Source organism: Zalophus californianus, chromosome 14, assembly GCF_009762305.2.
Source record: "Zalophus californianus isolate mZalCal1 chromosome 14, mZalCal1.pri.v2, whole genome shotgun sequence".
NCBI lineage: Eukaryota > Metazoa > Chordata > Mammalia > Carnivora > Otariidae > Zalophus > Zalophus californianus.
In genome coordinates this window covers 13,533,116-13,545,487 of record NC_045608.1, presented here as the reverse complement: position 1 = coordinate 13,545,487, position 12,372 = coordinate 13,533,116, and the positions used below count along the sequence as shown (strand labels likewise).

General features: G+C 42.9%; 1 protein-coding gene across 13 annotated transcripts in view; it reads left to right on the top strand.

Moving 5' to 3' along the window:
* SPRING1 (SREBF pathway regulator in golgi 1) overlaps window positions 1–12,372 on the top strand; it is a 31,852-nt gene that overhangs the window by 1,963 nt on the left and 17,517 nt on the right. For 5 of the 13 annotated variants that reach the window (XR_003516864.2, XM_027575741.1, XM_027575742.1 and 2 more), the window contains exons 2-6: window positions 7,016–7,172; window positions 7,298–7,359; window positions 10,915–11,006; window positions 11,273–11,408; window positions 11,796–11,909. Coding sequence is in view for 12 of the 13 variants with exons in the window: in XM_027575741.1 (XP_027431542.1) it covers window positions 7,016–7,172; window positions 7,298–7,359; window positions 10,915–11,006; window positions 11,273–11,408; window positions 11,796–11,909 (561 nt within the window). In the remaining variant the exon portion in view is untranslated. Of the gene's footprint in view, window positions 1–286; window positions 416–601; window positions 605–7,015; window positions 7,173–7,297; window positions 7,360–10,914; window positions 11,007–11,256; window positions 11,409–11,795; window positions 11,910–12,372 lie in introns of those variants that run through there. The other 8 variants (XM_027575746.1, XM_027575747.1, XM_027575751.2 and 5 more) reach the window with 4 other exon arrangements.

Here is a 12,372-nt window from a genome sequence, read left to right as displayed (position 1 = left end):
ACTGCTGCAGTAAGTAGCCCACCAGCAGGGCTTTGCTTCCTTTCTTTTCTTTTCTTTTCTTTTTCTTTAAGATTTATTTCATTTGAGAGGGAGAGAGAGAGGAGGAACAGAGGGAGAGAGAGAATCTGAAGCTGACTCCGTGCGGAGCATGGAGCCCAAGGCGGAGTTCGATCCCATGACCCTGAGATCATGACCTGAGCCGATACCAAGAGTCTGATGCTCAACCAGCTGAGCTACCCAGGTGCCCCAGGTCTCTGCTTCCTTTCTTATCCAACAGTCTCTTCTCTACCTATCAGTAATAGGGGTGATAATCTGGAAGAAAAAAAAAAATCACAGTTCTCCCCTAAGTATAATTTCTTTGGCTTTCTGTTGCACTCAGATAAAACTCCAGAATCCATTCCAGGATCATTGCATGGTGAGTCTTTTTTGTCCCTTCAGGCCAGGCTAACTGTTAACTGCCTCAGGCCACACTGGGTGATACAATCTAAATTAAGGTTCCTTGCCCATAGACCTGTTTCATTTTCTTTGTAATAGGAATCACTAACTGAACATTTCTTGTTCATAAACTTGTTTATCTGTCTTTCCTCTCTCTCCCTTCTAGACGGTAATTTTCTTGAGAACAGGAACCTTGTCTGTATTATTCATAGAATCTCACCCCCTTGAATACTGCCAGGCACTTAATGGACACTCAAGTATGGTTTGAACAAACACGTGAGTCGTGAGTCTTTTTAATTGGGATGACTTTTCTTCTCCAGCTACTTTTTTATGTCAGATGCTGTCTACTCTGTGACCTTCCCTACGACCATCTTTTAAGTACTATCATGCACCTTGTGTATTTATTTTTAAATTACAGTGTGTCTTTTTTAGAAACCGGTGATCTATGATCATGAGGGGAGGGATGATTGTGATTCGCCTAAAACTGTTGGAAAATTTCTCTGGGTCTGATCCTTCACACAGCCCAGTAAACACTAAGAAACACTTCAGCTGTAACCTATCCCTGCCCATCAGGGGCAGGAAGCTGACTAGTGGACTAGCAGCCACTAGTCAGCTTCCTGTCTCTGTGGATTTGCTGTTTTGGGCATTTCATATAAAGGAATCCTACAACATCATGTACTCTTCTTCTTCGTTCAGTTCTTTGTAGCATATAGTAGTGCTTCATTTTTTTTTTTTTTTAAGATTTTATTCATTTATTTGAGAGAGAGGAAGTGTGTGTGTGTGTGTGTGTGTGTGTGTAAGAGCACAAGTGGTGGAGAGGGAGAAGCAGGCTGCCCATTGAGCAGGGAGCCCGATGCAGGGCTCAGTCCCAGGACCCTGGGATCATGACCTGAGCTGAAGGCAGACGCTTAACGACTGGGCCACCCAGGCGCCCTGTAGTAGTACTTCATTTTTATGTGTGGATAATATTCCATTGTATCCAACTGCTGCATTTTGTTATCTTTTCATCAGTTGGTGGATGCTTGGCTTGTTTTCATTTTCTGGTTATTATAAAGTTGCTGTGAACATTGGTGTACAAGGTTTTATTTGGAAATACGTTTTCATTTCTCTTGGGTATGGTCCTAGGGGTGGAATTGATGGGTCACACGGTTTAACTTTTTGAGGAACTGCCAGACTGTTTTACAAAGTGCCTGCACCATTTGCAATGAACTTTTAAGAAACTACACTTGTCAAGTTTTGATGTAGTACCAAAGAAGATTATCCGTAATTATTTGAAAAAGCCATTAAAATATTCCTTCCATTTCCAAATACACATCTTCGTGAGGTAGATTTTCTTCACATGCTTCAACCCAAACAACGTATTGCAACAGATTAGCCGCAGAGGGAGATAGGAGAATCCTGCTGTCTTCCATTCAGACAGACTTCATCTGCAGAATTGTAAAAGCATTTTCTCACCAAGTTTATTTTTTTGTTTTGAAGAACGTTTTTTTCACAGACAAAAAAAAAAAACCCTGTTAATATATAATAGGTTCATTTTTATTTTTAGTTGAATAGATAATTTGAAGTAAATATTTTAAGAATTTATTTTTTAATTTCCAGTATGATCCTCATAAACCCACATTGGAGATTCTCTGTATAAGGAAGATAAAGGGTCTTTGGGAGCCACAACTTGGAGCCCATTCTGGCTGATGCTGTGCTCTGTGCATTTGAGTTTGCCCCTCTTGCTCTGCTCCCTGCCGCAGTTCTGGTCGTCCGCCACCCCTGAGCTGTGCGACTTGAGGCCGGTTTGCCTCGTTTTGCCTGCCCTCAGTTTCTTTCTCTGTGAGACGGAGATATGGTACGGAATATATGGGGCTGGGATGTGTGTGTTGGGATTGCATTGAGAAGAGGCGGTGAAAAGTTGTAAAGCTCAGTATGGTCATGGGACCATACTGCTTCTTGTGCTTCAGCAAATGAAACTCTGAACTCCTGGAACAGATGGAGCTGTTGGCCTGGAAGCGAGCTGTTCATCCTCTGTTGCTTTGAATTCCTCTTTTCTTTCATTTTCATGTTAATTACTGCTTTGGGGGATAGTTTAAATTGTAGAGATGGGAGTGCAGGAGAAATTAATGACAATGGTGGGGATGCCATTGGGGAAGAGGATTGGGTTCCAAGTGACTTGGGCACATTTACCTAACAAATGTTTAGTGAACCCCAGCTGTGCTCTAGGTGCGGTCTGCTAGGTGGTGGAATAAAAGGGGTGGGGGCAAAGCAGATAAGGTCTCACTCCAAGGGCCCGTATTCTGCCAGGGAATTAAGGGGGCAGAAATGGCAAGTGACCAAAATCATTTCAGATGTTGATTTACCATAGGAAGGAAACAAAACAAGATGTGGCGACAGAGCAGCAAGGTGGACCTAATCCTGGGGGCATTCGAGCTGAGACGGAAGAAATCCCAGTCTTGGAGTCAGAGGGTCCTTCGAGGTCCTCTCATGTAAATAAATGTTCTCATGTTCAGGTGGAGCAGTTCTTGAAAGTCTTGGCATAACTCCTTGAAAGTATATTAATATCTTTAGCTTTCAAGGGGCGCCTGGGTGGCTCAGTCGTTGGGCGTCTGCCTTCGGCTCGGGTCATGATCCCAGGGTCCTGAGATCGAGTCCCACATCGGGCTCCCTGCTCGTCGGGAAGCCTGCTTCTCCCTCTCCCACTCCCCGTGCTTGTGTTCCCTCTCTCGCTGTCTCTGTCTGTTACAAAATAAATAAAAAAATCTTTAAAAAAAAATAGCTTTCAAGTAACTGTAAATTACAGTAGACTAAGCATATAAGTTAGATACTTCTGAAGTGTAGCAAATCGTAAGAGAGTTGCTAATCGATTTTTGTTGTTTTTGTTACTGATCACCAAGGTATGTATATTTTTCAGAAAGTTTGTCAAGTACTGCCCCGGGGTAGAGGAGAACAGTGACCCCTAATTTCACCGACCATGGGACATTTATCTCATTTGACCCTTATGGTAACTCCTGAAAAATAGGGTGGTTATTGAAGTACTCCCTTTTAAAATCAGGCTAAGTAACATATATTAGTAATAAAAACATTAGGTCCTTACAAATTTTTGAAGAAAGGTCTCCTGTTTTTTGCTTGTTTTTGTTTGTATGGCATGTGTACGTCTGTTGTGGTTGATTGCAGTGATTTCTGTGCACACTTCTTTATTGACTGCTCTGGGGGCACTTTGAGAATAGAGAGCCTGACTGCCTTTGTCTGTATATCCTTAATGCATTGTAAGGACTTGATACCTTTGTGGGGGGGGAACACACATGCGTGCGCATACACACATATGCATGCACGTGTATATATAAAAAGCCTAGAATTGAGACAACGTAATAGGGTAGGTCAGTTTGGAAAGGGTTTAAAACTATGGAAGGAATCCCCTCAGTGCCCCTTCACTACACCATTGGCAAGACTGGACCGTCAGAAAAGCGAATATGTGCTAGTTCATTACATTTGCCACTATGTCTTGCACTATCCTTTGTACAATCTTTTTTGATTGTACAGCTCTTACCCAATCCTTTTGGCAGGGTCTTGGATATTCATGTTTGAAAACTTGAAAAAAAGTTCAAGTGCTAGAAGAATTGCCTTCCTGTTGACCGGGAGCATAGTTATGTGGAAGAGGTCCTTCCGGGATGCACTTGTCTGTGAACTCTTGTTTTCTTTTGGGAAGAATAACAGGATAGCTTGAGAGTAGTGTTAGGAGAACTTTTAACCTTGTTGTGAGATCCAGTGTACTTTGACCAGCCAGTCTTTATGGCTATTAATTTATCTAGGGCAGCATTTGAAGCTCAGTTTCGTTTGAACTTAGCTTGATTATGCACTTAACTGATACAGTCCCAGCAGAGCAGAGGAGTATGAATTTACAGGTAGTTAAGCAGTGTGCACCTAAGTGATTTTTCCCATATTCCCAAGGCTTCTGCACTTGGCCCCTCTTCTTGCACCAACCAAGGAATACAGCTGTTGTTTTTGTATAACCCATCCTGTTTCTACCAGTGCCAGTTCTTGCCTATAAATGAAACAAAAGGGAAGGGCAGAATAGAAAATAAAGTCATTAAGTATAACTGTTTCACACTTAATAAAGAACACACTCCAGTACTGGTGCAGTGGTGGTGAAATTGTTACGTAATTGTTACGTAAATGCTGGTAACACTACAAATGGCATATGTAACTTTGGGGAAGTTATTTGGCACTATATAGCAGGGACTATTTCTAATAATTATTACTATGAATCATTCAAGAGAATAAACAGACCTGTTTTTATTGCAGTGCTGTCTATGATAACAAAAACATGGGATGGGTCAAATGTTCTGTGGAGGGTGGTTTAATGAATTATGGCACATCAACATGATAGATTATTATACAGCCTTGAAAATGTTGTTATCAAGATAAGGTGGGTACTTACATGGTTTACCATCCAATTAGTGTCAAGAGCTGAATGCAGGGCATCCTAATTTGTAGTCTAAATGCTGGGGTCGAAGGTTAGAAGTTAATATATAAAAATTGATAAAGCTTTAATTAAGCAATGGGACTGTGGGCAATTTTTGTCTTTAGTTGGTAATCATGCTTTTTTTTAAATAAAATTTTTATTTTGGGAGAATTACAGATTTAGAGAAAAGTTTCGAGGGTAGTACAGAGTTCGCGTAGATCCCTCGGTGTCTTCTCTTGTTAATGGTAATCATGTTTTTGTTATTTTAAATTAAAAATGAAAATATTCCAAAGATGACAAAAGATGTTGCTAATCCCCTCTATCCCTTCCATGTTAACAGTCTGTAGCATATCTTTCCATATTTTTATCTCAGTTCTTACAAACCTATATGTGTATGTTATAATTGTTATAATGTGTGATGTCACGTGCACATTCTTTTGTAACTTGCTTTTTTCACTTAATATATTGTAGACATCTAATGTCTAACACAGTGACTGTGTGTTAAAATCATTCAGGTGCTTTAACAATATTGATTCCCAGGTCCCATCCACAGAGATTTTTACTCAGTCTGAAGTTGGGCTCAGAAATCAGAATCTGTTTTAAAGTCCTAGGTAATTTAATGTGCAAGCCAGGTTTGAGAACTACTCGAGATAAATATGTATCATTCACATCTGGGATTTTTGTAATACCAATAGCTATACCAGTGTTGTTCAATCACATAAACAGTGCTGTAGTAAACATCCTGGTACATCCTTACACATTGGTACTTTCTATAGCAAAAGGTCAAAAGTGTGTTTGCTGTGTCAAAGTGGATATGTATATCTTAAATATTAGTAGATCTTCCCAAGTTGCTTTCCTAAAGAAATCTCAGTAACTATGAAGATCTGTTTCATTGTTGTAAAGTATATATCCTTTGCACTCAAACTTTCAAGGTTAGTCCCTTTTGCTGGTGACACGTGACACGTCCTTCTTAATGGTAAAAGCCACAAAATCTATTAAAAAGGTAGAATGTTTAAAGTATATAAAAAGGCTTTGGGAGGGAGTCTTGTATAATTGTTTTGTTTTCCAACAGCAGGTTGAAGGATTCACAAGACAGCTGTTGCATGCTTGTCTTGTTTTGTGGTACTTAGGCACCTTCCCCTTAGTTCCTTTAATAGTATAGGAAAAGCAGTTTTGAAAGCTTGGCTGCAGCTTGGAGTCTAGGAGAAAAGGCATAAGTGCTTGCCTCTAGAGCAGCATGGCCTTTGCATGTGTAGGTAAAGGGCTGGCTGGAAGGATGTCTTATGAAAAGAAAGGTATGTTGTAAGAGTTAACATAATCACTGTCTTTTCATAGGAGAAATTTGCAAGTTGACATGCTTCTTTTTTCCCCTAAAACCAACCTCCCACTTCAGTATTCCCCCTAAGTTTACCACTGAAGTACTCATGATGGCAAATGAAAGGGACCTTGTGCTCCAGATAAGTCTAGGTATTGTCTGAAAGGACAATGGCGCAATTCCTTTGAAGTTTCCTCTTCTATTTTAAAGCTGTATTCAAATTTTACATTATATTTGGCAATGTGTTTGTTTCATTGTAAAAAAAAATTTTTTTTAAGGTTTTATTTATTTATTTGACAGAAGTGAGAGACAGTGAGAGAGGGAATACAAGCAGGGGGAGTGGGAGAGGGAGAAGCAGACTTCCCGCGGAGCAGGGAGCCCGATGCGGGGCTCGATCCCAGGACCCTGGGATCATGACCTGAGCTAAAGGCAGATGCTTAATGACAGAGCCACCCAGGTGCCCCTATTATAAAAAAATTTTTAAATGATTTACTATCAGAAAGAAAAATTTTAAAACTTTTTCCCCCGCCCAAGTTTTGCAATAAATTAACACTTTCATACACATTTACAACAGGCATGTAATCCGGAGGCCATTAATATAAGTATGCCAGTTTTGAAGCATAGCCTTAATTTATTATTTTCCTACAGGTTTATTTTGCATCTTATATTATGGCTTTGGCTCAGACTTGGCTTATGTGACGGATCCTGTCCTGCAAGCTTTCTTACATTGTTTCTGTCCTATTACATAGTTTCTATGAGAAGTTGGCGGGAAGGCAAGAAATGATACTTTAACCTTCCCATTGGTGGTCTCTTTATAGGAGGAAAGGGCAGTGAGAGATCGGAATCTCCTCCAGGTTCAAGACCACGACCAGCCCATTCCGTGGAAAGTGCAGTTTCACCTGGGGAACAGCAGTCGGCCTGGCAACCAGTGCCGGAACTCCATTCAAGGGAAGCACCTCATCACGGATGAGCTAGGTAGGGCTGGCTCCCCTCTGCAGCCAGTGAAGGGCTACGGTGTGAGTCTGTTGCTGTGGTTTTATACGGTGCCATTTCCAGCATTTCTCACATCTCTGTCTTTCATACCTTACTTGTCATTCTAGGTTCCCCTCACTGTCAAGAGAAGTTTGGTCTGATAATTCTGTCTCCAAAGCTCCTTGTGCCTGTAATGCACGGTTTCAGCATTTTGATCATGTGCCAGCCTCTAGGCTACTTCCTACCCATCTCTTCCTGGCCCCCGATGTTCAGATCTTGCCCATGTTGTCTTCTCCTCTTAGTGGTAAAGTCTACAGGGTAGCCAGTGTTCCTCCTTGGTGACCTGCATAATATCTACACGGTTCTGGCACTTAGGAAATGTGCTTGTTGACTGACTGACTAGGTGATCTCACGTGAATGATAAACACATTCATTTTTCTTCTTGTTATATGTTGACTTATTTTTTTAAAGATTTTATTTATTTGAGAGAGAGAGCATAAGCAGAGGGAGGGGGAGAGTGAGAAGCAGACGCCTCACTGAGTAGAGAGCCCGATGTGGGGTTCGATCCCAGGACCTTGGGATCATGACCTGATCCGAAGGGAGATGCTTAACTGACTGAGCCACCCAGGTGCCCTATTTACTTATTTTAGAGAGAGAGCACATGTACATGCATGAGCAGAGGTAGAGGGAGAGAAGCAGACTCCCCACTGGGCTTGATCCCATGACCCTGAGATCATGACCTGAGCCAAAATCAAGAGTTGGACGCTTAACTGACTGAACCACCCAGGTGCCTGAATGATAAACACATTCAAAATGTGTTACTTACAGTGAAAATGGCAGCCTGTCTGTCTGGGAGCTTTCTCCCAGAGTTTTGTTGCCTCCTTTAGTCTGTAAGAAAGGTGATTCCTGTGCTGTTGAGGTGATTGGATTAGCTGATTGAGGTCTCACCACTTGAAGGCTGGCCCTGTCTTCCCGAAGAGGGACTCCCACTAATGCACAGTTGAGCTCTTAATTATGTGCTGGGCACGGGGCTAAAACCTCTCCTTGAGTATCTTGCTGGTTTGTGTAATGGTCTTACAGCGTAGGCATTGCTCTGGTCACTTTATAGGTGAAGGCAAGCACCAAGAGGCTAAAGAACTCGCCTACAATGGCAAGGATTCTTTTATAAACCATGATCAGGATACCATTATCACACCAAAAGAGTAACACTTTCCCTTAATGTCCACTATCCAAACAGTTTTCAGAGTTTCTGGATAGTTTTGCAGATTGTTTTTACTTTTTTTAGTTGGTGATTTGCAAATAATCCGGTTGGTTTGTTTGCAGGAGCAGGAGTAAATTTTGCTCTATTTCAAAGAGTCTCAGCACGAATGGATTGTAAGTGTGGTAGTACTGGAATCGACACAGGGCAGCCTTGAATTAGAATATTCATCTATACACGGTGACTGAACAAAATGCGACATCCTGTCGTTGAAATGAAGCAAGAGTGCATTTATTGTCCTTTCCAAAAAAAAGTTTCCATTCCCAGCAAAAAAGCAAAAACAGCTTTCCCCAAAAGATCTCAGAAGCATCAGATCAGATGAGATTACTTGGAATTGAGAGAAGGGATCAGAGGAAAAACGCCCACCTAAGGTAGAAGAACTGGAAAATTTTGCACAAGAATGTGCTTACAAGCCAGCAGCGATGCCGGTGTCAAACTCTGTCTTTAAGATTGTGTTGAAAAAGCAAATAATATTGCAAATAGCCTCTTGTCTTTTGTTTAAAGATTTTATTTATTTGACAGAGAGAGAGACAGCGAGAGAGAGGGAACACAAGCAGGGGAAGTGGGAGAGGGAGAAGCAGGCTTCCCGCTGAGCAGGGAGCCCGATGTGGGGCTCGATCCCAGGACCCTGGAACCATGACCTGAGCCGAAGGCAGACGCTTAACTGACTGAGCCACCCAGGGGCCCCTTGTTTTGCTTTTTAAACAAAGTTTGGCAAAGGAAATTTACTTCCATGAGATGAAATAGCTGGTCAGCGGGCAGACCTAGGGCCAGGACTGAACTTGGGAGTTCCGTCCTTTTTTTCTTAGAGACTGTTGTGTTTCTATGACACCCAGTGAGAAAACATGAAATCTTATGCTTTGACTTTAATAGTTAATAATTAGGTTACGAGTGATAGTCATTTTGTTTTGCTGTAGCTAACACAAGAATAATTTTCCTCTGATTAATTCAAGTGAGACAAAGACTCTCAGACTTCTTAAAAAGTTCCAAGAATCGATTAATAAAAATCGCAGATCCATAGTTTGTATTGTACCTCCATGACCGTGAGAAGAAACAATTTCATAAAGAAAACTTGCAGGAATTTATACTTTTTAGCAAGCAGATGGTACCACGAATATTGCCAGGGTAGCACTTATTAAATAAGGCAACCAGTTAGAATGACAAATTTTTTCAAGGTTAGAAGTTAATATCCCAGTCAGTCGTGACGCACCCTGAGGTTGTGATCTTACTGGACTCCTTGTTGGAAACAACATTGGCATGAGTAGATTTACGATGCAGAAGAAGAAATCTTGAGCTCTCTTTCAATTGGAAATCAGAAAGCGTTGTGGTTTCAAGGCTAAATACTGGCAGTTAGCACTGGGGAGTGAAAGGTGGGGGAGGGGGAGTGAAACGTGGCCAGTGCGGCCCAGGCCTACTGTAGGCCTACAATTCGGAAGAGAGAAAGGGGCAGAAAGATAATTTCAACAAGTGGAGTTTAGGCTACGTTATATTTTACGTCTTCCCTACAGAGAGGTGATAAGATTGCAGTGTAGTTATCATTTTTGACCAAATTTTGAAAAACATGCTGGGTTTTTGTTGGTTTATTTATAATCCTTGTGAAGAAAATGAGTAAGAATAGTTAACAAAGAATCCCAGAAACATATAGCATTTGAGGCGTCGTCTCTTAATTTAGAAGACAGAATGTAGTTAAAAACAACAACACAAAGCACCCAGTTCTTAGGTAACTGGGGTCTGGTTCTTTCCAGGCCCCAGTTTTCCAGGTGTTAAGTGAGGGCCCTCTGCGTCTCTTCTATTATTTTACTGGTGTCTCCTGCTTTTGCACAGACTTTGTTTTCCAGAGTAGTTTCTGAAAACGACCTTATACTTCACTAAGTCTCATTCTCTGAGGATTAAGGAGCTGGGGCATTTGGAATGGAATGATGCTGGCAACAACTGCTCTGCACCTGTGGGCCGGGGTAGGGACCTGTGGGCCCGTTTGTGCACCTGGGAGTTTCCCATGAGCCATGTGGTGTCCCTTGTGCACTTATTCTTACATTTTTCTGTCCCACTCCCAGAAGATTGTAGAGAAATGTCTGTTTAGCAGCTCTGAACAATAAATTAGTTTTTACAAGGAGAGTCTTTCCTTTAAGTTGAGTACAGGTTTGACTGGGTTGGAGGCAGTGTGTTTACAGACGATGGGAGTGGAGCAAATGAGGATTTTTCTCCTTTGGGTATTAGAGAGCTTGCATTCCTGGATTCTGAGGGGTAGTTGAATCCTGGCCTGTATACTTAAAACAGCTTAAATCAATTTATGAAGGTTCAGTGTGGCTACTTTTTGAAAAATCCTCCAAATCACTTAAAGAAATGCAAGCATTTAAAAGATACTGTAAAGATTGGGGGGTTGGTTGGTTGGTTTTTAAATCTAGCTGGCTCTCACTTTCAGGAATGAATGCCTTGGTTTGTTTCTATTTTTCTTTCATTTTTTGAAAACAATGCATTTTTCTTCAGTCACAGATGAAAGAGTGGCTTGCATTGGTTAGGCATGACTTGGCATGGGGATTAAATCAAACATGTGTCGGCAGACCAGAAGGCGATTTTAGGTAAATGAGAACATGTAGCCTGCTCCCCGCCCGGGAGCCCGCGGTGCCTGTCCACGGCGACCCGCAGAGAGCAAGCCCTGGCCGCGCTATGCCGGCCTCCTGGCCCTCTGGTGCTTGGCGTGCTCCACACGCCACGTCCTGGCTGTGCGTGTGCTGTGCGGGCAGTACTTGGATGGCTGCTTTGTGCTCGCCCTGGTAGAGAGGTGGGAGGCCTGCCGGCTTTCTCCTCAGGTGAGTCTCTGACTTCCAGGCTACATTTGTGAAAGGAAGGACTTGCTGGTGAACGGCTGCTGTAACGTCAACGTCCCCGGCACCAAGCAGTACCGCTGTGACGGCTGCTTGCCCCACGGCTGCTGCGGCGCCTACGAGTACTGCGTGTCCTGCTGCCTGCAGCCCAGCAAGGTACGGACGGCGGCTGCCGACTCCAGGCCCCTTCTCTGTGCCCTTACTGGATGCTGAGCATCGGAGTCTCTGTGCACGAGTCTCTGGAAGGGAGGGCTGAGGTGGGGACTGTGTAGATGGCAGAAACTGCTGCTGTGAAGCAGTGCCCATGAGGAAGGGAGTCGTTCCCATTGATTGGGGTGGCTCATTTGCAGGAGGGGCCCCTGGGTCCCCCATCAGCGCTCTCGCGGATTGGGTATCAGGCTCTTGCTCATTTGAGCTTGCTCGCTCCCTCTCTCTACTCCCCTCTTCCACATCAGCAGTCTCTTAGTTTAGGAGAAATATCCAAGGTTACCTTGTGCTGCTGAGTCTGGAATTTATTATAGGTACTAACTTTTGTTTCCATAGCAACTTCTCCTGGAGCGCTTCCTCAACCGGGCAGCCGTGGCGTTCCAGAACCTCTTCATGGCCGTCGAAGATCACTTTGAATTGTGTCTGGCCAAGTGCAGGACCTCATCCCAGGTCAGAAAGCTGTGATGCCGCTAGCTGGGGGATGGGGGGGGTAGGAGTCAGGGTCGAGAATAAACTCAAAAATAGCAGTGGGGGCCTCTCGGTGGGGTAATAAGGGAGAAGGGATTTAAGCGACGCGGTGTTGAGCTTTGTTTGGTGGAATGATAGTATTTAGAATGTCAACGTGAGATTTGTACATGCTAGGGAAGTAAAATATTTATATGAAATCAAGGTTTAATCATCTTGCATCTCCCCTCTCTGATTGGCATGTCCGCACTTCCAAGTGGAAGCTTACAATTATTTCTGAGTCTGGGTGGAGTCCTGAATGTCCAGTTCCTGAGAGCATTTCTCTCCCCCGCGTCTCTGACTGAAATGTGACTACAGCTTTCCAGCAACCACTTGTTTGGAGGAAGTAGTCGTTTGTTCTGGGACAGTTGTGGTTTATTTTAGGATTCAAGGGGATGGGGCAGGTGGG